Source organism: Ambystoma mexicanum, chromosome 3q (genome assembly GCF_040938575.1).
Source record: "Ambystoma mexicanum isolate Mex_15411 chromosome 3q, UKY_AmexF1_1, whole genome shotgun sequence".
In the NCBI taxonomy this organism is placed as follows: Eukaryota; Metazoa; Chordata; class Amphibia; order Caudata; family Ambystomatidae; genus Ambystoma; species Ambystoma mexicanum.
Genome location: NC_090926.1, coordinates 1,059,147 through 1,082,093, shown reverse-complemented (window position 1 = coordinate 1,082,093; position 22,947 = coordinate 1,059,147). Strand labels below are relative to the sequence as shown.

Sequence of the window (22,947 nt, the reverse complement as noted above, 5' to 3'; positions counted from 1 at the left end):
AAAATGGCACCCTTGGGTGCTTTACCACAGCTGTGAACGCAGCCCGTGGTAAATGCACACCATGGTAGTTAAAACAAAACCACTACCACCAGCCATTCAGTGAGAAAAGGGTAACATAAAAATGTTACACGAGAAGCTAGACAAAGGGGATACTAAGTAACCCGTCCAGCACCCTATTGTAAGATAGTGTATGCTGAGTCTGGAAAGTTACAATGGTAAGTAAAGTTAATTTCACTTTACTACTCTGGGAAACAGTAGTTTATCCCAGAGAAGGTATTTAAACCTTTGGGAAATCTGAAAGACTTCCCTGTGCCACTGCACTAAAGGTACTGTGTGACCATGTAAAAGTTGATGCCTATGGAGTTTGTCAGACTCCACAACCAAAAGAAACAGTGTAAAAGAATCACATTAAAATACATGAGAGTGGGGAAAAAGGGTCTCTCTCTCCAGTTAAAAAAATTCAAGTCCTCAAAATCCAGCAAAGTTGCCGGGGGTCTCCAAGGTGGAGGGAATTAGCACATTTCTGAGAATTCTCTCCAACAATGGGGAACCCTGTTGGGAATAAGTTCAGTAAGTTAGCTGGCCAAAGGACTTCAGAGTTTCATACTCATCCATGCCACTCTTTAGGGCATCCACTACGGCCTTACCAAATAGTACGTTTGGCTCTATTGGCATGTTGAGGAGGGTTGCTTGGGCCTCTAGTTTAAACCCTGACTGCCTAAGCCAGGCATGCCGCTTATTGAGCGTCCCTTCCGCCATGATGCGCACGGCGTTATCCACTGCATCAAGGTTGTTTTTCAGGATGCAGCTCGAGATCAGTTTGCTTACTGATATAGTCTTAAGCAGTTGGGCCCTTTGTGGTTCTGGGACGCTTCTAGTTGTTGTTCCAGTTCATCCCATTTGTGGCAGACGTAACTAGCTAACAGTGATGGATTGTTAGCAATTCTTGTCTGGTAAGCTGCAGAGGAAGCGACTTTTCTCCCAAACCTATACATCTTTCTACTGTCCTTGACCGGCGGGGCTTCTGCCGACATGAGGACTGCCTGCCCTTTTTCTGGTGGTGGTAACTACCAGGTAATCTGGTCTGAGCTGGCCCCTAATGTATACGAGTTTCAGTGGGTGCAGGCTTGAACAGATTTTCTATCCTTGGGTTGACCGCCCTCGCAAGATCAGGTGTTGTTAGGGATGGTTGAATAAGTCTCTGGACTGACTGCAGGAGAGGTATGAATTGTGTGGCTGCCTTTGTGTCCCCCAGAATGTCTTCCACGAAGTACTTATCGACTTGTGTCCGAGTGTCAATGTTGAAATGTTGCTCCGCCTTTAGTAACAACTCATTGTACTAGAGTTGGTTTTCAACTGGCAAGTCTAAAACCGGCTGGTCCTGATGGTCTGGCGACTGTACTATGTAAATGTCGTCATCATCGTAGTACTTGTCTTCGTCCTGGCTATAGAGGTTCCCCTGAGACCCTGCTTGGTCGTCAAAATACGAGTCCTGAGCTGGGTCTTGGTATTGAGTGGTGTCTTGGGAAGTCGAGGCCGGAATGCCTAGAGCAGAGGTGCTCGGCTGTGGCTCAAGGCAATACTTTTTGGCAGGGGGTGGCTCTGTTGATGCCCCTGGCTGTGGGGCATCTCTAGTGCTGTTAGTTGGTTGGGGCGTTTGTCCATGAAGTTCACGAAACAGGCCATTCTCAGAAAAAAAAAAATCAATTGTTGCGTTGTAAAACGACATTCTGGTGGGAAGCCTGAGATGACAGGGACCTGGTAGGGAGTGGCATCTTTAGCAGGGGTGGGCTTTGAGGGAATGTATCCTTATGGGGCATAGCCCCAGAGAGGGTAGACACCTGTTTGGGTGACCCTGGGGGTGAGGGGTGTCGGAATTTTGTGTTTTTTCGGCAACCTTGTCTTTAGTAGTGAAGCGCTAATGTGTTTAATTAACGCTTGTATTTTCGGTGCTTTTTTAGGAGACGAGATGCCTTTCAACGCCTGTTCTTTTGGCTCGCAAAAGGAGGGCCTTTTTATATGTGGTGTCCGAACCAACCCTAGCTTTCAGTTTTTGGGAACTCTTGGTAGCTTAAAGCATGCGCGATGGCCCAGAGTACAGTGAGGAACCTGAGGCTTTATCCCCGGTCACCGCCTGGGCCTCGACACCCGACGGTGTCGTTGAGTCGGCAGTGGGGTATGTCCTTAGCGTGCTTGCGTTTGTGTGTCCCATAGCCGCCGGGTGTCTTCTACATCACAGGACTGCCGGCCTACTTCTCAGTCCGGGGCCTGCATTTGGGGTCCATATGGATCCTGATCGCCCTCGGCGTCACTTATGACTCCGTAACTGCCCTCGCTGGAATCTTCCGTCAATCCTATGGAGGCCTCTGCCTGCATGGTGTGAGCGGCCTGGCGTTTCTTCCACCGATCCTTTAGGGGTTTTGGCCGAAAAACCTGACGGGATTTACAGTGCTTTTCAGCGTGATACCCAAGGAGAGAGTGATTGCACACTCGGTGCGTGTCTTTCCACAGGAATTTACGGTGGCAGGAGGGATAACATTTAAATGAGGTGTTGTCCATTGTGTTTTAAAAGGACAGTTGGGTGAGAAAAGCAGCAAGGGGATAATGGGATAAACCTTCTCTAAAAAGGAGTTTGTATAGAGAACCCCCCCTCTCCCTACTGTAATGGGGGGCGAGGCTCGTAAGGCTACGTCTGGGCATCGATTGTTGACGCTGTGGGTGTTTGTCAGGAGCCGTCGAGTGGATGACCAGTCGTGCAGCGAGGCGAACAAAGGAAAGCAAGAAATACTACAAGTATAACTTTAGTAAATCAAATGGATCAGCCTGGAAGAGAACTCTGCATTTGAGGAAAAAACAATCCGAGGGACCTCAACGCGTGAAGGACCATGGGTACAGCACACGTCACAGTAGGGATGGTATTACTAATCGCATCCTGTCGACATCAGTTAGAGTTTCAAAAACAAATATTGTAATACTCCTCGACTTCCACTAGATGTCGGACTATGCAGAGCATGTGATCTAAGCAGATCAACAAGCTCCAGAAATAGTATATATATGGCACCCATCCTGGTAGACACAGAAAAAAGCAACTGTAAAGGGGTAAGGCAGAGTATACATCTATGTATGCCTGCATGCATGGTGCGGGGCATCAGGGGGTTGGAAGCATGCACCAGGTCATGGTGCTGAGAGAGTCTTGTATCCCATCAGGTTACTCTTCCACAGTTATGAAAGGTGCTTTTGGCCCATTCCATCCTACTCTAGCCTATAATGGCAGAGGTTGCAACTGGTTGGAGGCGGCAAATTGGCATTGTAGACCTATGCAAATGCTAAAAGAGCAAGTGTACACAAGTTATTACACGAGAGACTTGCTTCTTTACTTCACAGCATAGGGAGAAGGGCACGCAAAACTGAATAGCTTCACTACACCGTTTGATGGTTGGTTATGATGTTTAGAGGAACACAAACAGGAGCCATGAGAAGACAATACCCCTCCCTGACACAAGACTCTGCCTCACGCACTCAGTGGTCTCTAGGGTTCTGGGGATCCGTTCCACCTCAGCAAACTGTACCCTCACGGCTGCATCATCTCCTTGCAGCCAGCTGATCGCCATGGTCACAACAGAGGACCACCATCGACACACTGAGTCAGAGCCTGCAGAGAAAAAGGAAAGACAATGATCAGAGAAAGAAAAACACTCAAAGCATGAGAGAATACAAGCAATTGGACACTAGGGGTACGCAAGGGCCCAACAGTGAAACAGGATTAACTTGTGCAAAGCAGGAGCCTACAAGATTCCACCTCGAGACTCCATGCGGAGAACACACACACACCTCATGCACACAACAGTTACTGATCGATTCCCCTGGATGTCCATGCTCAGCTTCCAGTCCCCCTCCCCAACACACAGCCATAGAAGAATGAAAACTGCCGCATGAGGAAAGTGCGGGTGGAGAAACAGGCTAAGTAAGCTACATTGGGGTATAAAACTCACCTGAAGAGGCCTTCACAGAGCAGTAACCAGTAAAGGGTGTTGGGGTGACGTTGGCAGGGTCGGTGTACGTGCTGAGCAGCCGTAGGTACTTCTGGGCACCAGAGAATTCACTGGATAAGGAGAGATCATTGTTAGGAAAGCATCAGCACCAAGAGCAGAGGAAGCCACAGATCCCCACCCCAAGGTCATGAAGGCCACAATAACCAGAGACAAGAGGGTGGGTAGCTATAGGTGGAAACTAGTGTGAGGTGATGCAGCCCTTGAACCCAGAGTGAGAGAGGCTGTCTGTTAAGGCAGTGTTTGTACTACCCTCTGTTAAGGATGCAACAACTAATGCTAGCAGTAAGGCTAAAACCCCCGACAAAGGGGGCGGGGGGAGCCTCTCATGTGGGTAGCATGGTCAGAGGGACAAGGCTGAACTCTCAGGTATGGCTAGTAGGTCGACACAGAGGAACAATTAGTCCACACATAACTAGACAATACACTAAACTGGTAATTGAAATTAAAGTCACACATATAAAACTATCAGTTCAAATAAGCAATTTAAACATTAATACACAGTATTAAAAAGATACCGTAAGAATTATAAAAACAGGAATGCCTAAACAAGGATTTTCCTACCCTCAATGTCTGTATGCGGTTCCTTTGCCAAGGGTAAGCACCCAAAATAAAATAATGGGGGGTTGTACGGGGGAGAAGAGGTGAGAGCCAGGATACCATACAAGCAAATAAACAAACAAGCAGTTAAGTACCTAGTACTCTGCACAACTAAGTCTCGTATCCTACAGATTCTCACAATAGTACATGTGAAAAGCCCTAGACTTGGTGGTCAACAACTAACATATATGGCAGGGCATGGGATTACATTTTTTTCATGGGTAAAGATAATTTACACTTCCTAGACCTCAAGCACACTTGCCATACATTTAGATGTCCTAGGGCCTTAGACCAGTATAAATGCCTAGTTGCCTTCCTGATATATTTCATAGAACAATATACATGGAATATACAAAATTACCAGATGCAGGTACAGTGTTTCAAGTGCATTTACCATTGCAGAAATTAAAAGGGTGACTTTAAAAAAGCATATGAAAATTTAAAAAAATAAATAGATAATCAATGAACCCCTAGGAGATTCAGGAAAACGTCCAGTGGCCGGTTGAGTAGCCGAGAGTCACTTTGAAACTGTGAACCGCCACTGGAACTCTCTTGTAAGGATTATAATAGGAAAAGTTGAAGGCCCTTCCACACCACTGGAGCCTAGTCTGGAGTACCCCACAACTGCAGATGTAGCTGCTTCTACGATCAAAACCATGGAAGGCTATAGGAGACTCCCAGGAAGCATGCTAAAAGTCAGAAGATAGACCCCAGAATAATTAGTTGCAATGATCTATGGGAATTGGGGTTAGGACCTCCTGCCCAGCAATTCATAAAATGTACCAACGGAACATCTGTGGCGAAAATGAGTGAATAATTAATCACCCTTCCTTGCACCCGAAGGTAAATGGCGCAAACCAAGACTGAGTAAACTGCTCTTTGCTGCAGTTGCGGTTTGCAAGACTCGGTTGTCTAGGACTTGAACCCTGGAGCAACGAAGGCTGCAGCAACCAAGGAAAGGAAGGCTCTTTCCAGTATCTACACCTTCAAACTAGGAGTGAAAATAGTCTGTCGGGGGAGACTTTCAGGAGTAAGGGGGAAACCTGAAGATATGTCTCAGAGCAGTGGGGGGAAAAACAAAAAGCAGCAGCACGGCCGCAAACAGTCCCAGGACGGAGACAATGGCTGGTGGCACCCTCGGACGTCCCAAACTGGAAATCTAGCAGAGGGATGAACTCTCAGTGCCACTCGAGATTTCTGCCCATAGCAGCAGCCCATTGCGAAGAGGCAGATCCTGGTGGTAAACGGTAGGATGCAGCAGTGAAACGTCCCAGAAATTGTCCCAAAGTGGAGGGCCCAACGCAGAAGATGTGGGGACTCACCGGGAGTCTTCAAGAAATCCAGGTAGGTTTGCACAGCCAGGAAAATCACAAAAAGGGGCTGGAGCGGAGGAGCAGGTGACCAACCATAGTGGTTGGTCACTGGGCTGCCACTAAGCCAAATACATTAAAAAAAAAGTGAGAGAGCTAGTACAGGGAGCTATACTAGGCTAAAATCAATTGGGATCAATAGGGAAGCAGTCATGATGGGCTCACAAAGAGCCTGCCTGGTCAGAACTGCATTTTGTGGCCATGTAGATAAACGGAAGCCCTAGAAAAGTGGTTGGATGCAGGATTTGGAGAAAAACAAAAAAAAAACATTGGTACTCCAATGGCTACCAAAAAGGTATATTGAGCCACCAATGTTATCAAATGGCTTACTCCCTTGGTGAAGCCAAAATTCAAGTACTGCCACCACCAACCCATTCCCTAAAAACCAAAGTATACTGGCACAATCACTATGGCAGAAATAGGGCGCAAAGAGGTAACCCCTGTGACTTGGCACATTAGGGGTGACCAGCGTCGGACTGGTCATATCGGTCTTTCGGCCACTGGCCGAACGATCTTGAGCCCTAGGGGGCCGGTTTTCATCAGCCGGCCCCTGGGCCGTTTTTTTGTTGCAGCACCTGCAATCTGCAGCCCAGAATTCATCAAAGCAAGGTAACAACGTGTGTGTTTACTTTTACACGTTGTTACCTTGCTTTGATTTAATTTGAAAATTATTTGCATGCAATAGTTGTGTAAGCATCCATGGGCGGCAGGCCCAGGGGGGGCCTTCCCCGCCGCAGCTGTGTGTGGCCTGGCCTTCCTGGGTAAATGCCGGGGCCGGGCCATCCAGGGCCCAGCACGGCGTGGCTGGCTGGCAGTGGCGCCAGGCCGTGAGATGAGCAGAGAGTGCAAGTGTAATGGTAGCAATTGTCAATTGTCTCGAGTCTCTCGAGACAATTAACAAAACGTGCTCTACATGTGAATCTGAGTTTGTAACACCGCCGGCCTGGGGCCTGCCAGTGCCGGGACTAGGGCGGGCTGACTACTGGGCTGATGGGCTGAGCCACCTGTCCTGAGGCCATAACAACACACGTACTTCAAGTTGCTTTCAACTTTGCACTGCAGGAAGTAACACTTGCATGCTAAGTTGAAAGCAACTTTTGCCTGGGCCGGGCCCTGGGGGTGGGGCCGCCGGCCCGCCGCCGTTGGGGAAGGGAAGAAGAATCAATGACTTAGTGTAGCAGCACACGCACACAGACTCTGTGACGCCACTAAGGTCAATTCCGTGGTGTGTGTGCTGTGGGTATATGGGCCTCTTGCTGCTGCGCCTGCAAACTGTATTTGATTTGCTGAGCGTAGTGAGTTAAGTGAGTGGTCAAGACAGAATAGCGTCAGCCACGCATAGAGTGCAGCAGGCAGCAGCAGGTGCACTGACAGGCAGTGGGATTGTCTGTGTGCACACACAGAGTCGGAGCCGCCCGGAGAGGTGAGGGGACCAACGTCGCTCTCACAGCAGTAGCACAGAGCCACCCGCCACACACCACCAGCTGAGCTGCCTAAGCCACCTCCTTGAGCAGCAGCACGGCTCTGATCTCTTCGTCTTATTCCGATATCAGATTCCATTTCCGGACCAGGGTCCAGGTCCAGGACCACCCACCCAACAAGTAAGATTAGGAGTTGCCCCAGAAACCTCTTGTACCCAATGAACCTGATACATATGTTTCTTGTAATCTTGTTTGCTTTAGAAAATGAATCCAATCTTAGTGTGTATAGTGTGCCCATGCCCTCAAAAGTCAAAGCTGTTGGCTTTGCCAATACTCGTTTCTGCCACAGTGAAGAGAAGTGCTGGTGTTGCCCTTCATTACAATTTTAAAAAAATGCCATCAGGGACCCCTTTTTATAGATTTTGTTTTGGCCCCTGGGTGGGCGTAAGAAATAGGTGGTCTTTTCACGTAGTTTTGCACCTCATATGTGGTATTTATTAGAAGATCGATAATGTGATTAAATGGGATAACGCACACGCGTTCGGCGACTCAGCCTTTTATCCATTTTCCAGGCAAGGGCTCACTCGTTTGAATTGCCCTAACATGTTTAATTTGCTAAAGCTCAGCATGATTCCATGCTTTTGGTATGATTATGAAGCGAAAGTTTGAAAGAAACTCCCCCCACCGCTCCCTCCTGCGGGGCACCCATCTATCACACATCACAGCTGGGTTTGCATGCTGGCGGTCTCCGACCATAGCTTTTTCTTCCCGCGTTTTTTTTCCCGAGGGCTAGCATCTAATTTAAAGCGGGGCCTATCCGAAAGCGACGGCAAACTGCCTCTGTGGGATCATTTTGCACACGAAAATATCTTTTTTTGGCCCGTGACCGGACCGAATAAATGTGCGTTTTTACATCAGTGTATGCCCTCACCTTTTAAGCACTGTGTCAGTAGGGTGGAGTAGTTCTTTTTTTTTGTAAATAGATGTTTTTCTGCTAAATCAGAGGAGGGCATTTATTCGGAAAGGCAGACAGGGGTGGGGGTTTACGGAAGGGCGAGGCGTGAATTTCGGAAATGTGTTTTTGTTTTATAAATATGAATGAACATTACTGTAATTGTCGGGATTAGGATGCAGCCTCGAGAGAAAACTGATGACGATGTATTGTGTTTCCTGCTTTGCAAAGTCTTTCCTGTGTTGCGAGCAGCACCCCTCCTCCAGAAACCACCCCCCCCCCCCCAACACACATAAACCCTGACACCCAATATGATGTAGCAGGCTAGCAGCTAAAGATGGACCATGGGCTGGCTAGCATACGACACGAGCGCTGTACCAGGTGATTGAGTACAACGTGTATTAACCAATCCCAAAGCGGCCCCCAAAAGTTGCCCGCTTCAGCCAAAGGCCGCGGCGTGACCCGAGAGTTGTGCTTTCTGCACTAATTCGGTGTTATGTGAACCCAGCCCAGGAGATACAACAGCAAAGTGTGATATATATAAATTGACTGTGATTGTATAAACTGCTTGCATACTAGTGGGCCCGATTCATGGAATGTTTGCCTGCTTCAAAGTGAATTGGATCAGCTTTATTTACAGTAATAAGCCTTGGAGTTTGAGTAAAGGAATTAGGGGCAGGTGAGATACCACTATAGGGGTGCCCGGGGCCACGCCCTTTGCCTGAACAAGGGGTGATTTATATTTTTAGAACCAATCCAGAACACCTGTAAATTGGTTGTCTCAGTTTTGGGCGTTCCACTTTGCAGCGCTAGAAGTATGCATGTTTCAGGCTGTGGACCAAGGAATTGCCTCACAACCTGTGTAATAAGGTTAAAGGGAGTCTCCAAGCCCGGTCCTCAAAATACACCAACCTCTGGGCCTCAGAGCTGTGGACCTCCGTTCTCATTACATACTCATCTCATCCCCCTGCCATGTTGGGTCGGACTAGTGGGGGGGGCTATAAAATTGCCTTGGGCAGCCGCATCAATTAACAAGTGAGCAGTGGGCGGCCCACAGTTGCAAATGGCTATTTATGCATTTTGAGACACTGTTGGACTAGTAACCAAGGGGGAGTTTTTTGATGAAGTGTGATGCAATTTGTGCATTTGAAAGAATATTTACTCAGCAACATTGGTCAAGCACTACTAGCCACAGAGTGAATTAAATCATCAAACTGGTCCAAATTGGCCAAAAAAGTGGCCCACTTACTTTGACCAAACAAACTGCCCTTCACCAGCATTTTGTGTTTTTGGTTCTGCCATGGGCCTATTGCCAGTCTGAGCCTGGCTGACACAATGAAATAATGTATGGGGTAAGAAACTGTTGAATATAAATAATCATAGTGCCCCCTTTCTCAGTGGTTCTATTCTTTTAAGCCCATCTACCAAGTTACCTTCACTTGGAGGGCCCCCCATCATATCTTTGTTACAAGCCCTGCACTGTATTTGTATGATATGGAACAAGTTACTTACCTGTAACTGTTGTTCTCCAGCATGGGTCTGGCATGGATTCACATGCTCATGAATATTCCCCGTCGTCAGGCTGGGAATCCTCGGTAAAGAAAAAACCAGTATCAGTTTCGTTTCTGATCTGTCTTTCGTAGTAATAACCAATCACTGGTCTCTGCGTCATACTGACCACAGCCAATGACTGCCCTCTACCTAAGCACCGCCTCTGGCAGCCATCTTTAGATTTGGAAGCACGTAAAGTGGCAGTATGACCAAGTGAAGAGCCGCAGAGGGGTAGGCGGGAGGGTTCGCATGTGAATCCATGCCAGACCCATGCTGGAGAACAACAGTTACAGGTAAGTAACTTGTTCCTTCTCCAGCATGGGGTCTGGCATGGATTCACATGCTCATGAATAAAGAATACATAGCAGTACACACATGCACAACCACGGGAGGTGGCAAAGGCTCAACATTAAGCATTACATCAAACTCAACATTAAGCATCTTACCTCCTCACCAGGCTCACCTCAGGCGAACAGGTTGCGCAGCACTGCTTGGCCGACCCTGGACTCCTCCCTGGAATCCCGGTCGACAGTAGAATTTCGTGAAGGTGTGCGTCGACCTCCACGTAGCAGCCCTGCATATGTCCAGCAGGGGCACACCAGAAAGGAACGCCGTGGTAGCTGCGATCGCTCTGGTGGAATGGGCTCTCGGACGGCCAGGCAGCGGTCGGTTTGCCAACCGATGACAGTACATGATACAGCCGGAGAGCCATCTGGAAATGGAAGCCTTCGAGAGAGCCTTCCCCTGATTGTCAGGTCCAAAGTTCACAAAGAGTTGTGACGTCTTCCGAAAACACTTTGTGCGGTCCACGTAGAACTTCAGCGCTCTAGCCACATCCAGCGAGTGCAAAGTCCTCTCAGCCGGCGACGAAGGCGAAGGCGACGGGAAGAACACAGGCAACACCAAGGGTTCGTTGAGATGGAAGTCCGACGGTACCTTGGGCATGAAGGAGGGGTGCGTCCTGAGCACTACCCTCGTGTCGTGGAAAGTCAAGTACGGGGCCTTGCAGGAAAGGGCCTAGATCTCTCCCACTCGTCGTGCGGAGGTGATGGCCACAAGAAAAGCTGTTTTCCACGATAGAAACTTCAACGGGGCCGAGTGCAGAGGCTCGAACGGAGGTCCCATGAGCTTGGTCAGCACCACGTTGAGCTCCCACGCCGGGGCCGGAGCCTTCACCGGCGGGAACGATCTGAACAGTCCCTTCATGAACTCTTTCACCAGACGATGAGACCACAAGGACGTCCGCCCCGTGGTTCTGGTGTATCGGGAGATCGCAGCAAGATGAATCTTGATGGACGCGTGTGCCAGACCAGCTTTGGCCAGCGTCAGCAGGTACGGCAGTACTTGGGGAGCCGTAATCCGTAGAGGGTTAATCTTCTGTGCGTGGCACCAGACAGAGAACCTCTTCCATTTGTGTCCGTAGCATTTAAGAGTCGAGGACGCCCTGGCCTTTGCAAGAACCTCTCTGCAATCGGCCGGTATGTCGTATCCTCCAAACTCTAGCGCTGCAGGAGCCAGGCCTGCAAGTTCAGCGACTTCGGTTCGTGGTGTAGGATGGCGCCTCCTTCCCTGGAGAGTAGATCCGCGTCCGCCGGCAGCTTGACAAGTCCAGCAAGTCCGGGAACCATATCTGCCTCGGCCACGCAGGTGCGACGAGGATCATCCTGCACCGTGACCTCTTGAGCTGGTTGACGAGCCGGATTAGCAGAGGCAAGGGAGGGAACGCGTAGAGGAACAGGCCCTCCCAGGGGAACGAGAAAGCATCGCCCATGCTCCTCGTCTGGGGAAACCTGCTGGCGAACCTCCGGCACTTGGTGTTCGTCGCCGTCGCAAACAGGTCGATCTGGGGTGTGCCCCACCGTCGGAAGAGGCGATCCACCAGATCCTGCCGTAGTTCCCACTCGTGGCACGAGCGCAGCTCCCTGCTGAGTGAGTCGGCGATGGTGTTTTTTATCCCTTGGGCGACGGCCCAATGCCACAGGTCCTGCGCCTCCTTGGACAGCGCTGGGGACCTGGTTCCGCCCTGTTTCCTGATGTAAAACATGGTGGTGGTGTTGTCGGTGAAGATCCTCACCACCTTGCCCTTGAGGGACGGAAGGAAGGACCTGAGTGCCCAAAACACTGCACGGAGCTCCAGGACGTTGATATGCAGGGACTTCTCCGTCGGGAGCCAGAGTCCCCTTGCGTGCAGATTTTCGGTGTGCGCTCCCCACCCTTCCAGGGAGGCATCCGTGGTCACAGTCTCCTGGTGGGCTGGGGTCTGGAAGTCCATGCCCGCCGTCAGATGCGCGCGGGTGCCCCACCACCGTATCGCTCGTCGGAAACTCTCGTCGAGCTTGATCCTTTCCTCGAAGCTGCCCGTCGTCTGGATCCAGCGCGCATCCAGGAATTCTTGCAACGGGCGCATCCGGAGCCTGCACATGGGAATGAGGTAGATGCAGGAAGACATCATCCCGAGGAGGGACTTGATGGACCTCACTTTGGCCGCGTCGGCCACCAACATCCGTTGCACCTTGCCCAAGATGGTCCTGGTCCTCTCCTCCGACGGGGAGGCCAGAAGGGACACTGTGTCGAGCCTCGCTCCCAGAAACAGTGCGACTTGCGCGGGCACCAGGTGGGATTTGGCGTAGTTCACGGAGAATCCCAGGTCCGTGAGGAGTTGGACGGTCCTTGCCGTGTGGACCACGGCGAGCTCCCTCGTCTTGGCGCGGATGAGCCAGTCGTCCAGGTAGGGGTAGACGTGAATCCCCTCGCGGCGCAGCTGCGCCGCCACCGGTGCGAAGCACTTGGTGAATACCCTGGGTGCCGACCGTAGTCCGAAGGGAAGGGCTTTGAACTGGTAATGACGCCCCTGGACCACGAACCTGAGGAATTTTCGGTGCCCCTTTAGGATGGGAATGTGGAAGTAGGCATCCTCCAAATCCAACGATGATAGGAAGTCTCCTTCCTCCAGCTGACCCAGGACGTGCTGGAGGGTGACCATCCGGAACTTCTGCGCCTTGATGAACTTGTTCAGACGTCGCAGGTCTAGGATGGGGCGCCATCCTCCCGTCTTCTTCTTCACGAGGAAGTATCTCGAGTAGACTCCGGAGCCCCGAAGCCTCTTTGGGACGAGTTCGATGGCGCCCTTTCTGAGCATCGCCTTTACCTCCAGGAGAAGTTGAGGGACGTGAAGTTCTTTCCTGGCCACGGGGGGGACGCGCGGGCACCTTCTTTGAAACTCGAGCGCGTGGCCCCGGGCCAGGGCGTCCAGCACCCAACGGTCGGTGGAGATGGACTCCCACACGCTGACGAAGCCCGCCAGCCGGCCTCCCACCGGGGTGCTTCGGTGGGGGCCCGACCCCACGGCCGGTTCAATCCTGCTTGGACGCGGCCTTGCCGCCTTGACCTCCTTGGCGACGACGGCGGGGTCCGCTAGACTTGCCTCGTCCTCTGTAGGCCTCTTGCGACGACGAGCGGGCCGCTTGACGGTAGGAAGCGAAACCGCCGCCGGAACCTTTGGAGGCGCCCTTGCCTCCGCCGCTCCGAAAGGGCGTCCGTCGTTGCTGCAGAACTCCAAGGGCCCGGGCCGTCTCAGTATCCGCCTTGATGGCCTGGAGGGAATCGTCCACTGTCTTCCCAAACAGGTTGTTCCCGTCGAAGGGCATGTCCAGGACTCTGGTCTGGACGTCCTGCCGGAAGTCCGTAGCTTTGAGCCATCCACGACGTCGAAGGCAAACGCCGTTGCCCAGCTGGCGGAACCCAGTGTCGGCGATGTCCGTCGCCACGGTGATGGCGTGGTCCGAGGCCACCTCACCTTCCTGCAGGATCTCCAGGGCCTCCGCCCTCTTGTCGTCCGGCAGAAAATCCAGCAGGGGAGCTATCTTGTACCACAGCTCCCTGTCGTAGCGAGCCACGATAGCCAAGGCGTTGGCCGCTTTAATCGTCGTCGCTGCCGACGAGATGACTCTACGTCCCATAGCATCCAATTTCTTTCCCTCGCCGTCCGGCGGGGAAGTCGATGTGGAGGCCGCACCCCCCCCCCGCTTTCTTCCTGGCTGCCGCGGAGACGACGGAATCCGGGGTAGGCTGCGCCCGGAGGCATAGGGGGGCCGTGTCCGGGACCCGGTACTTTTTCTCGTACCGGTCTCTTCTAGCTGGCGTCGTGGAAGGGTTCTTGAGGAGGGAAAGGCCCTCATCCCAAATGTCGTCCAACAGAGGCACTGCGAGGACCGTCTTCCTCTTGGCCTCGCGCCGCTGATAAAGGAAGCCTTCCTTTTTCTTCTCCTCAGGGCAGAGTTGGAAAAGCTCGGAAGCCCTGGAGATCATGGAGTGGAAAGATCCGATCTCGTCGGGCGGAGAAGCCCTGGTGGGAGGCGACGACGGAATATCCTCGTCGTATGCCTCGTCGTCCGTACCCGTCGCTGCCGTGTCAGTCCCCGTATCATCCCCTCGGGTGGACGGGGAGGAGGGCTGGACGGGGCGCGACGGTTGAAAAGGAGGTGGTGGATGGATCCTTCTTTTCTTGGTAGGGGGAACACCAGAAGGTCCTGGTTCTGGATCCCCCGACGGGAGAGGTTCCTCCGTCGGTAACGGTAGCCTCGTCCTTATCTCGGAGCATAAGGACTGTATGGCCAACAAAATGGCCGCCGAGTTGTCTTGCGGCGCTGGCAGAGGGGAATCCGACGGGCGAGCAGGAGCCCCGTCGGTATCCTCGACGATGTCGTCGTCGTCACCTGCGTCGGGGTCCATTCCGACGGGCTGGCCTTCTTCCACGCCTAGGCCGTGGCTTAAGACCTCGATCAGCTCCTCTTCTGAGGTTGAGGCCGAATCTACGACGACGCCCTGCCCCCCCTTCTTCTTCCCCACGGAGGGTTTCACGGGGGTCCTATCGATGGGCACAAAAGAAGACTCCCTCCGAGGAGGCAGGGAGATTCTGGGCCCTGAGGTCGCCACCACTGGTGCAGCCTCCACAGGCTGAGCCAGGGCCGCCGCGACCGTTTCGATAGAGGGCTTGGTCGGATGGATCAAGGCCTTCACCACCTTAGGTGCGCTCACCGCCTTATCCTTGAGGGAGGGGGCACTGCCACGCTCCTCCTCTGCCTTAGAGCTCGACCGGGGCCTCTCCAGGAGCTTCGCCGGGTGCTCGGCCTTCCTCTTACCCGACCCAGAGCGTTGGCTCGTGGTTGATGGTGCCGGGGAGGGTGCGCCCTGCCTGGCGCCCGTAGAGCCCGACCGTTCGGCGCTCCCGGTGCCAGCGGACTCGCGGTGCTTGGCCTTATGTTGGGCCCCCGTCGCCGGGGCGCCCTCAAAGGTCTTAGAAGACCGCTCGGATTTCTTCTTCTTCTCGCCAGACGGGCTCTTACCCTCCAGCCAGTTGGCGAGACGTTGATGGCGGTCCTTCATGGTCCGTTCCGACATGTTGCCGCAAAACGCACAGTCCTTCTCCACGTGCGTCTTGTCCTCATGAAGGCAGTAAAGGCAGAAAGAGTGTTCGTCCTCCTTAAAGACGTTCTGCAGCTGGCATCCAGGGCAGACCCTGAACAGCTTTCCGGGCGTCGAGCTTCCCTTCTCCTGGGCCATCTCCGAGACCGGGCCTGAGAAGCTTCTGGAGTCCTCCGAAGTGTAGCTCGACGAAATCTTCACCCTTGAGGGGCGCAGACGAATCCGACACGGGTCCCCGTTGATCGGATGTAGGATCGGTGGAGCTTGAGGCTCTTTTGACCGAAAGAATCGAAGTTTTTGTGAAAAAAGCGCGAAAAATAGCACTAACGCTCGAGAGCAATAGCACGAGGATCCCAACACATGAACGTGCGGTAAAAATCTGAAGATGGCTGCCAGAGGCGGTGCTTAGGTAGAGGGCAGTCATTGGCTGTGGTCAGTATGACGCAGAGACCAGTGATTGGTTATTACTACGAAAGACAGATCAGAAACGAAACTGATACTGGTTTTTTCTTTACCGAGGATTCCCAGCCTGACGACGGGGAATATTCATGAGCATGTGAATCCATGCCAGACCCCATGCTGGAGAAATAATGTGTTTATTGGGTTTTCGCCATCTTTACTTTGTTTGTTTTTGCAGGCAGGCTACTGTTCAAGTATTCACTCTAGTCTGGTTTTTGCAGAGCTACCAGCCAGCCAGGCAAGCCCATCCCTGTGGGTAAGTAACCACTAATGACTGACTGTATATCCTCAATGCAGTGTAATTTAAGGGGCTCATGTAGAGCACACTTAAAGCACTATGGTGACCTTCATTATGCACACCTTTTGTCTCGCCCCAGGAGCACGGCCACCCTAGGCTCCAGTCCAGCCTATAAACAGCAGTGACCAGGCAGAACTCCTGTCCTATTCCTCCGGACCCAAATTAGAGTTAGAGAATCAGTCGCTCTCCTCTTTCAATCTGGCCAAGTTTTGTTAATGTGAATTTGCACCCAGGCCTAATGTGCACCAGGGCAAAAGACAAACCTGGATTACACTTTTCTCAAAGGCCCTGTTGCAGAGCACACACTGTGGTGGAGGGTAGGATGATTACACAAACGTTCGTATTTATATGCATGCAGCAGGAATTCACTTGCTATATATGTCTGTATTGCTGCATACCCCTTTGTGTTTTTCATACGTTAATTACAATGCAGCTTTACTTTTTGGCTACTATTTTTTTCTGAGATGTCAGACCATTTGAACAGCTACTACGACACATCCTGGCACAACGAAATCGCAGCAGACAACAAAGGGATACTCTGGTGACAACTAACCTATGCTCAGTGCTGCACTACTCCACGTGTGTTTATTATGTTGCTGTGCCTTTGTATACTGCTAAAGTGATATTGTATATGTGTGTAGAGTCAGAAACAGGGACGTGTGTTTCCATGAGTGGAACAGCTTGCTGGAAGCGTGCGCAGTGATCAAAACCTCACCCTAATATCCCCAACCTACCCAAAACCTCTCCCTAAACCTCATTCCGGTTTCCCTACTCCACCCCCCTCTTCCTATCCAACCGTTGTGACCCTAACTCTCCTTCCCTGCTGGGGTTGCGGAGCCCTGTATAAGCATCGACTTGCAGCAGTCCAAATACCGCAGTGGTGGTGGTTGGTTCATGCTACTCCTGCACCTCAGAGCTGTGGATCCTGTCACACAACTGTATGCAAAGTTATGTTATTTTATGAGTTGTGTTTAAATGTAACAGACACTTGAACCCTCCATAAGTATCTTTTTCTGCAAAGTCGTGAATGGACACGATTCACAGATGATGGTTTGAGGGCCACATTTTTTGAGGCGCTGGGTGGGCCACTTTTTTGAGGCGAGGGGTGGGCCACTTTATTTTGGGTGTCCGGGCCTATTTCTTATCCCAGTCCGACCCTGGGGGTGACCCAATATCATATACCTTCCATAAGGTATAAGGGGATGCAATGGCAGGGGGAATCAAGAGACGTTCCTCTGGACATCAAAAAAGTCCTTTCCCTTGCTATAAAGAACTTTCTTCATCTTGCTTGAACTAAGCTACCAACACACGTTTTGGATGGAAGGAGGCATTACCGGTCAGCATACCCCCACAACATACCTGGATTCCTCGTCCATCACTCGGCTGACCTCTGGCTTAACCAGCGTGTACATGGCATTCTTCAGCAGGCTCTCACAGAAAGCTCGATGCACCTGGGCGATAGGGTCCACTGCAATAAAACAGCACAGATTGTTAGACTTTTCCTTCAAACTATCTGTGAGCACAGTCGCACAATTTAATTTCTGAACACAATTCCTAGCAGTGAAAGGTCCCCAGATATACTGTTGATCTACCATTCATTCCGCTGGGTCACACTCAAGCATCCAATCATGACTAAGGGCATTCATGCAGGCAGGCAATCAGACGCACAGTGCATTCAGGCCATTCACTTCTCTCCAGCCACTCACAACAAGTTATGTGTATTTGGATAAGTACCCAGCCATTCAACACTGCACAGTGCATTCATACTGGTTTCGGGCAGGGCTGTCTTAGTCATTGTGTCACACACCAAATACTGCGTATGTTCACCAAACCAAAAGAGAGCTGCACCGCCAGGAGTCTCACACAAACTCCTGAGCGGAAAACACGACGGAACACACGATAAAAAGCAGTAAAGGACAAGGATACGGAGGCCCTGTCCCTCTGATTCATTTCCAGCATCACAATATCTATATTTGAATTCAGATTGTAGTTACCGCTGAATGCAACGCTCATCTGACTACATCCATCATTACGTCAGCTGAGCCATTTATTTTCCCTTGCTCATCCGTGCGCCTTGACAAAGGATGTCCGTTTTACACTGAAGCTACTTAAATGTAATTGTCATGCATTGGCCAGCTTGAGAATAATTTCCTTGTGCCCGACCGTGCTCATCTTATACTGTAGCCTTGCATTGCATTCTGCTAAGTACTGTCCGGTATCTTCCAGACTGCTTAAAATGCATTTATTTTCTGCCCCATTAAAGTTTTATGGGGCCTAACTAGATTTGTAAAGCCCGCTTTTCATTTGTAATGCCTTTAAAGATGGTCTTTTCATGCTAGTATTTCACTGGGATTAAATGCATTTTCTGCCATATGTGGATTCCCTGCAAGTGTATGCCGCCCCTGACCCTGCCATTTTAAAACATTACCTTTTAAGTGTTGGGATTCCCTTTCTATTGTATGCTGGAATCATAGCTCCTCCATAAGCGTTTAGCACACTGAGTGCTTCTGTTATTATCTAATTTTAATATCTACACTAATGTAATTTAAAACTATTTCTTATGGCAGTTAACATATGCATTGCCCGTTTAAATGCACGTTTGTGGAGTCTGCTTTTCAGCGTATTTGCACATGTGTAATTTTTATATCTCAGGAATGGAGTAAGGCAGTCTCAGCTTGCATCTTTTTCACCTGCCCGGTACTGGTGAGTACTGGGGGTAAAAGCTGGTACTGGCAGATATCTATACCCTTGCATCTCTTACCTCCCATATGAAATACACATCAAAATTGTGTACAGTCAGCATTGTACATGCTACAGATGACATTACATGCACTCTAATAGAAGTGATGGAAGCTGAATGGCGTGTTGTCAGAAAGGGAAGCCAAGTCAAATTTCCTAGGTGTCCTAAACTTCAAGACTTCTGGCTGGAAATTAGGTCTATGATAAAAGTCATCTTGGGGTAGGAAATGCCATAAGACCACTCGACATACTACTAGAAATTTGATTCTGCCCCACCCCAGTCTTGGGTCCAGCTGGGGATTTGTTTTCACATCTACTCCTGGCAGCCACAATGGCTATTAAATCATTCATTCCGGGGAAACAAAAAGGCCCATCAGCAAATAACTGTTTAACAAGAGTATGGAAGATAGAAAGGGATAAACCTAGTGAACTGGCAGGCCGAATTGGTGTGAAGTTCAATGTTATGTGGTCTGTGTCAATGTTGTCAAGTTGATGGCTCTGTACACATAGACAAACAACAAAACTGACTAGCCCAAATAATGAGGCTATTTGAATTGACCGGAAGGGAGAGGTTCATTCAATGCATTTCTATTGGATTACTGTGCTAAACATGTGAAAAATGGGGACGGGGAGAAGGACAATGTAATAAGGTGCCAAATACGACCGTTTTCTGTTGAGGCATGTATTAAATATAGCCATTAAACCCTTTTTTAACTGCCATTTAATGTGTATACTCCTTCAGATGTTGATGCAGGGTAATCCCTGTATTTTTAAAATCTTGCTGGTGATTTTTAAATGATTTTAGTGTGGCAAATCACTGCAATTCACTCCCAATATACCTTCCATAGTAGTTAAAACGTGTGTACTTGGTGATTGTTTAGGAGTGCCTGACTTTAACAACTGTACTACTCTGTTGCAAAGCATAACAGTATTTCCTCTTGTGTCAGGAGCGACTTGGGTTTACTTTGATGAATGTTATTGGTTTTCGATATATGCTGGCTTTTCAGTTTACTTACCGATAGTATTTTTATGAACCAGGATGCAAAAGGTGCACTAGCTATTGGCTAGTGATTTTTTAACTCTTGGCGAGTAAGATATGGTGTGCTGTGTGCATGTATAGAATTGAGGTTGCAATTGACGTCATTTGGCTAGTAGCTAGCAACTTTAATTCTTTCCCCCTGTATGCAGTTTACACCATGCAGTCTTAAAAACTGCCAGGAGATATGAACTATTTTGGTACTGCCTGCAGTCTAGAAAAGCCTGGTTAGCTTGACACCAAAGTTGACCAGGAGCCACTTTTGAACCCCTCCCCCCACAGACCAACTGATGCCACAGAAGAACAAATTATTTACCCATGGTAACATTCTTTCGATTGGATGTTCCTCTCACAAATTCCTCATCTTTGATAGTCCCATTCCAGCTTCAGCTGCTTACGAAAAAATGTTCGACAGAGGGCCCTGTGCACCGGTTACATAGATTCAATGTCTCTCGAGGGCCTAGAGTTCGATCACCAGTATATTTAGCGTGTGCAGCGCCCGTTGGCTTCAGTTCTGTTTCTTCCCCGCCTTAGCGGAATTACTAGCAACCTCCTTAGACCGTAGTAGACTCTAAAAGAGCATAAAGTGTAAAAGCATGTACATTCTTCTGTAGGGTAGACTGGGAGGGGCGGTGAATACATGGGAGGAACATCCAATCGAAGGAATGTTACCACAATTTTGGCGGTGGGAGTACGAATTTAGACTTGCCCTTAAGAATGATCATGGACAGAATGAAGGACAGCCCTTTAAAACACTCCTTCCTGGGTGGAAGTAGTCCAGACAATGTTTCATAAAAGTGTGAATATTAGACCAAGTGGCAGCCGCACAGATGTTTTCTATTGGTATACCTCTCTGTTGAGCAGAAGATGATGTTGCCATGCCCCTTATGGAGTGGGCCATCATGCCTTTCCGGAGGATCCTTACCAGCTAATCTAATATTCCCCAATTGCCAGAATGATCCATCTGGATAGGGTCGGTTTGGTTACTGCAAAACCTAATTTGTGACCACTATAGCCAATCATCCTGGCGTATCTTTGACATTCTTGAGATGTAGAAACTAAGAGCCCTTCCTGGGTCCAGTCTATGTAACCTCTCCTCTTCCTTTCCAGGATGAGGTGGTTAAAAAGTTGGTAACATTATTTTTTGTGACAAATGGAAGTCGGAGACTATTTTTGGCAGAAAAGAAGGTTTCACCTTTAGAACAACTTTGTCCTAAAAGTAAATAGTGTATGGCGGTTTACAGGAAAGTACCTGCAACTTGCTCACCCCTCACCCTGTGGGCCAACGTTATTGCTACTAGCAAAATGTTTAAGATTGACAGTCTTAAGGGACATGAATGCATTGGTTCAAAAGGAATGCATAAGATTTAGTTACTTTCTGGCCGAAAGCAAGATTTCGATTATGTCATCCGAGAGGTCCCAATCCTTATATCTCAACTTCTCAGAAACCATATGTTAAGGATGAGTGTCTTGACCACTGGATGGAGAATCCAACATCTCTTTGTGGAAGATGTACTGGAGGGCAGATGGACATGTCCAGAAGGTCTGTGTACCACGTCCTACTGGCCCAATCCAGAGCAATTAGGATCATGGATTTCTCAAACTTTAACCTCCTGGTCATGCTGGGGACTGGAGGAAACGTGTATAGGAGTGGACACTCCCAGTCCACTACAAAGGTGTCCACTAGAGCTCGTCTTGGGGGATATTCCCTGGAGCTGAACAGTTCGCACTGCCATTTGACACTGGTCGCGAACAAATGACTTCCCGAGCAAGCTCCCACTCGTGGGATACTGTGCTCTGCATGCTCAAAGCTTCCGCTGCCGTGTTCTCTTCTCCTTGAACTACGGATAGAGAGACTCCTCCTTGAATTGCCCAGAACAAGAGCTGTATTGCCTCTCTGCACAGTGATAGTGACCCTACACCCCCTCTCTTGTTGAGATAGTACATGGCCACTGTGTTGTCTGTCATTATTAGGAACATTTTTACCCGCACAGAGGGCAGGAAGGCCTTCAGCGCTAGTCCGATTGCCCTTGGCTCCAAAACATTGATATGCAGTTTGGATGACGGAGACCAACGGCTGCTAACTGTCAGATAATTTGTGTGGGCGCCCCACCTCGTGAGTGAGGCATCCGTCACTACTGTTATCTCCGGCCATGGTTGCCAAAAAAGTTCTCCCTTCAAAATGTTGCCCTCGCAGGCCCACCACAGAAGATCTTGTACAACCCTGCTTGGAACCTAAAGTAGGTCCGACCTCTTTCCTGATAACTGGGACCATTGAGTTCTGAGAGCCCATTGAAGGGATCATTCTCAGGCGAGCCTCTGACACCAGAAAAATGCAGGATGTCATGAGACCAAGCAACCTAAAAAAAAACAAAATTTACAAAAAAACGAAGCCCGGGAGACGCTGGGCACTGAAATTTGGTGACCATCAGTAAAATGTCTTGAGCCCTCACCTCAGGTGTCAAGCTCTTTCCCAAGGGTGTGTCCAGAACAGCTCCACTGAACTGGTGTTTCTGAGAAGGTGTCATATGGGACTTCTTGTAATTGAGGGAGAAGACCAGTCTGAAGAGAATGGCAGGTGACGTTGAGATGATCCATGACTTGTTCGGGATGACGCGCCCTGATCAGCCATTCGTCCAGGTAGGGGTAGACGTGAATCCCCCCACACCTCCCCCTCCTGAGACTCGCTGCCAGTACCGCCATCAGTTTGGTGAAAACCCTTGGGGTGGAGGTCAGCCCGAACAGCAGAACTCAAAATTGATCATGAGAACCGCCAACTGCGAACCTCCAGTATTTTCTGTGCTTGAGATGGATTGGCACATTAAAATAAGCATCCTGAAGGTCCAATGACACCTTCCAATCCTGGAGTTGGAGGGCATGAAGGATCTGAGAAAGTGTAACCATCTTGAACTTGTCCTTCCTGAGGAACTTGTTAAGTAACTCAAGTCCAAGATGGGTCTCAGTCCTCTGTCTTTTTTGGGTATTGGGAAATAAGGGGGAAACCATTCCTTGTTGTTCTCCGCTACAGGCACCGGTTCTTGCTCTAGC

At 49.9% G+C, this 22,947-nt stretch overlaps 1 protein-coding gene across 1 annotated transcript in view; it reads right to left on the bottom strand.

Moving 5' to 3' along the window:
• Window positions 1-22,947, bottom strand: part of LOC138582000 (sterol regulatory element-binding protein 2-like) — a 401,726-nt gene that overhangs the window by 167,502 nt on the left and 211,277 nt on the right. Inside the window, exons 13-15 of the mRNA XM_069652893.1 lie at window positions 17,484-17,592; window positions 3,993-4,102; window positions 3,520-3,652 (exon numbers count right to left, since the gene is read on the bottom strand). Of these exons, the coding sequence (XP_069508994.1) occupies window positions 3,520-3,652; window positions 3,993-4,102; window positions 17,484-17,592 (352 nt within the window). The remainder of the gene's footprint in view (window positions 1-3,519; window positions 3,653-3,992; window positions 4,103-17,483; window positions 17,593-22,947) is intronic.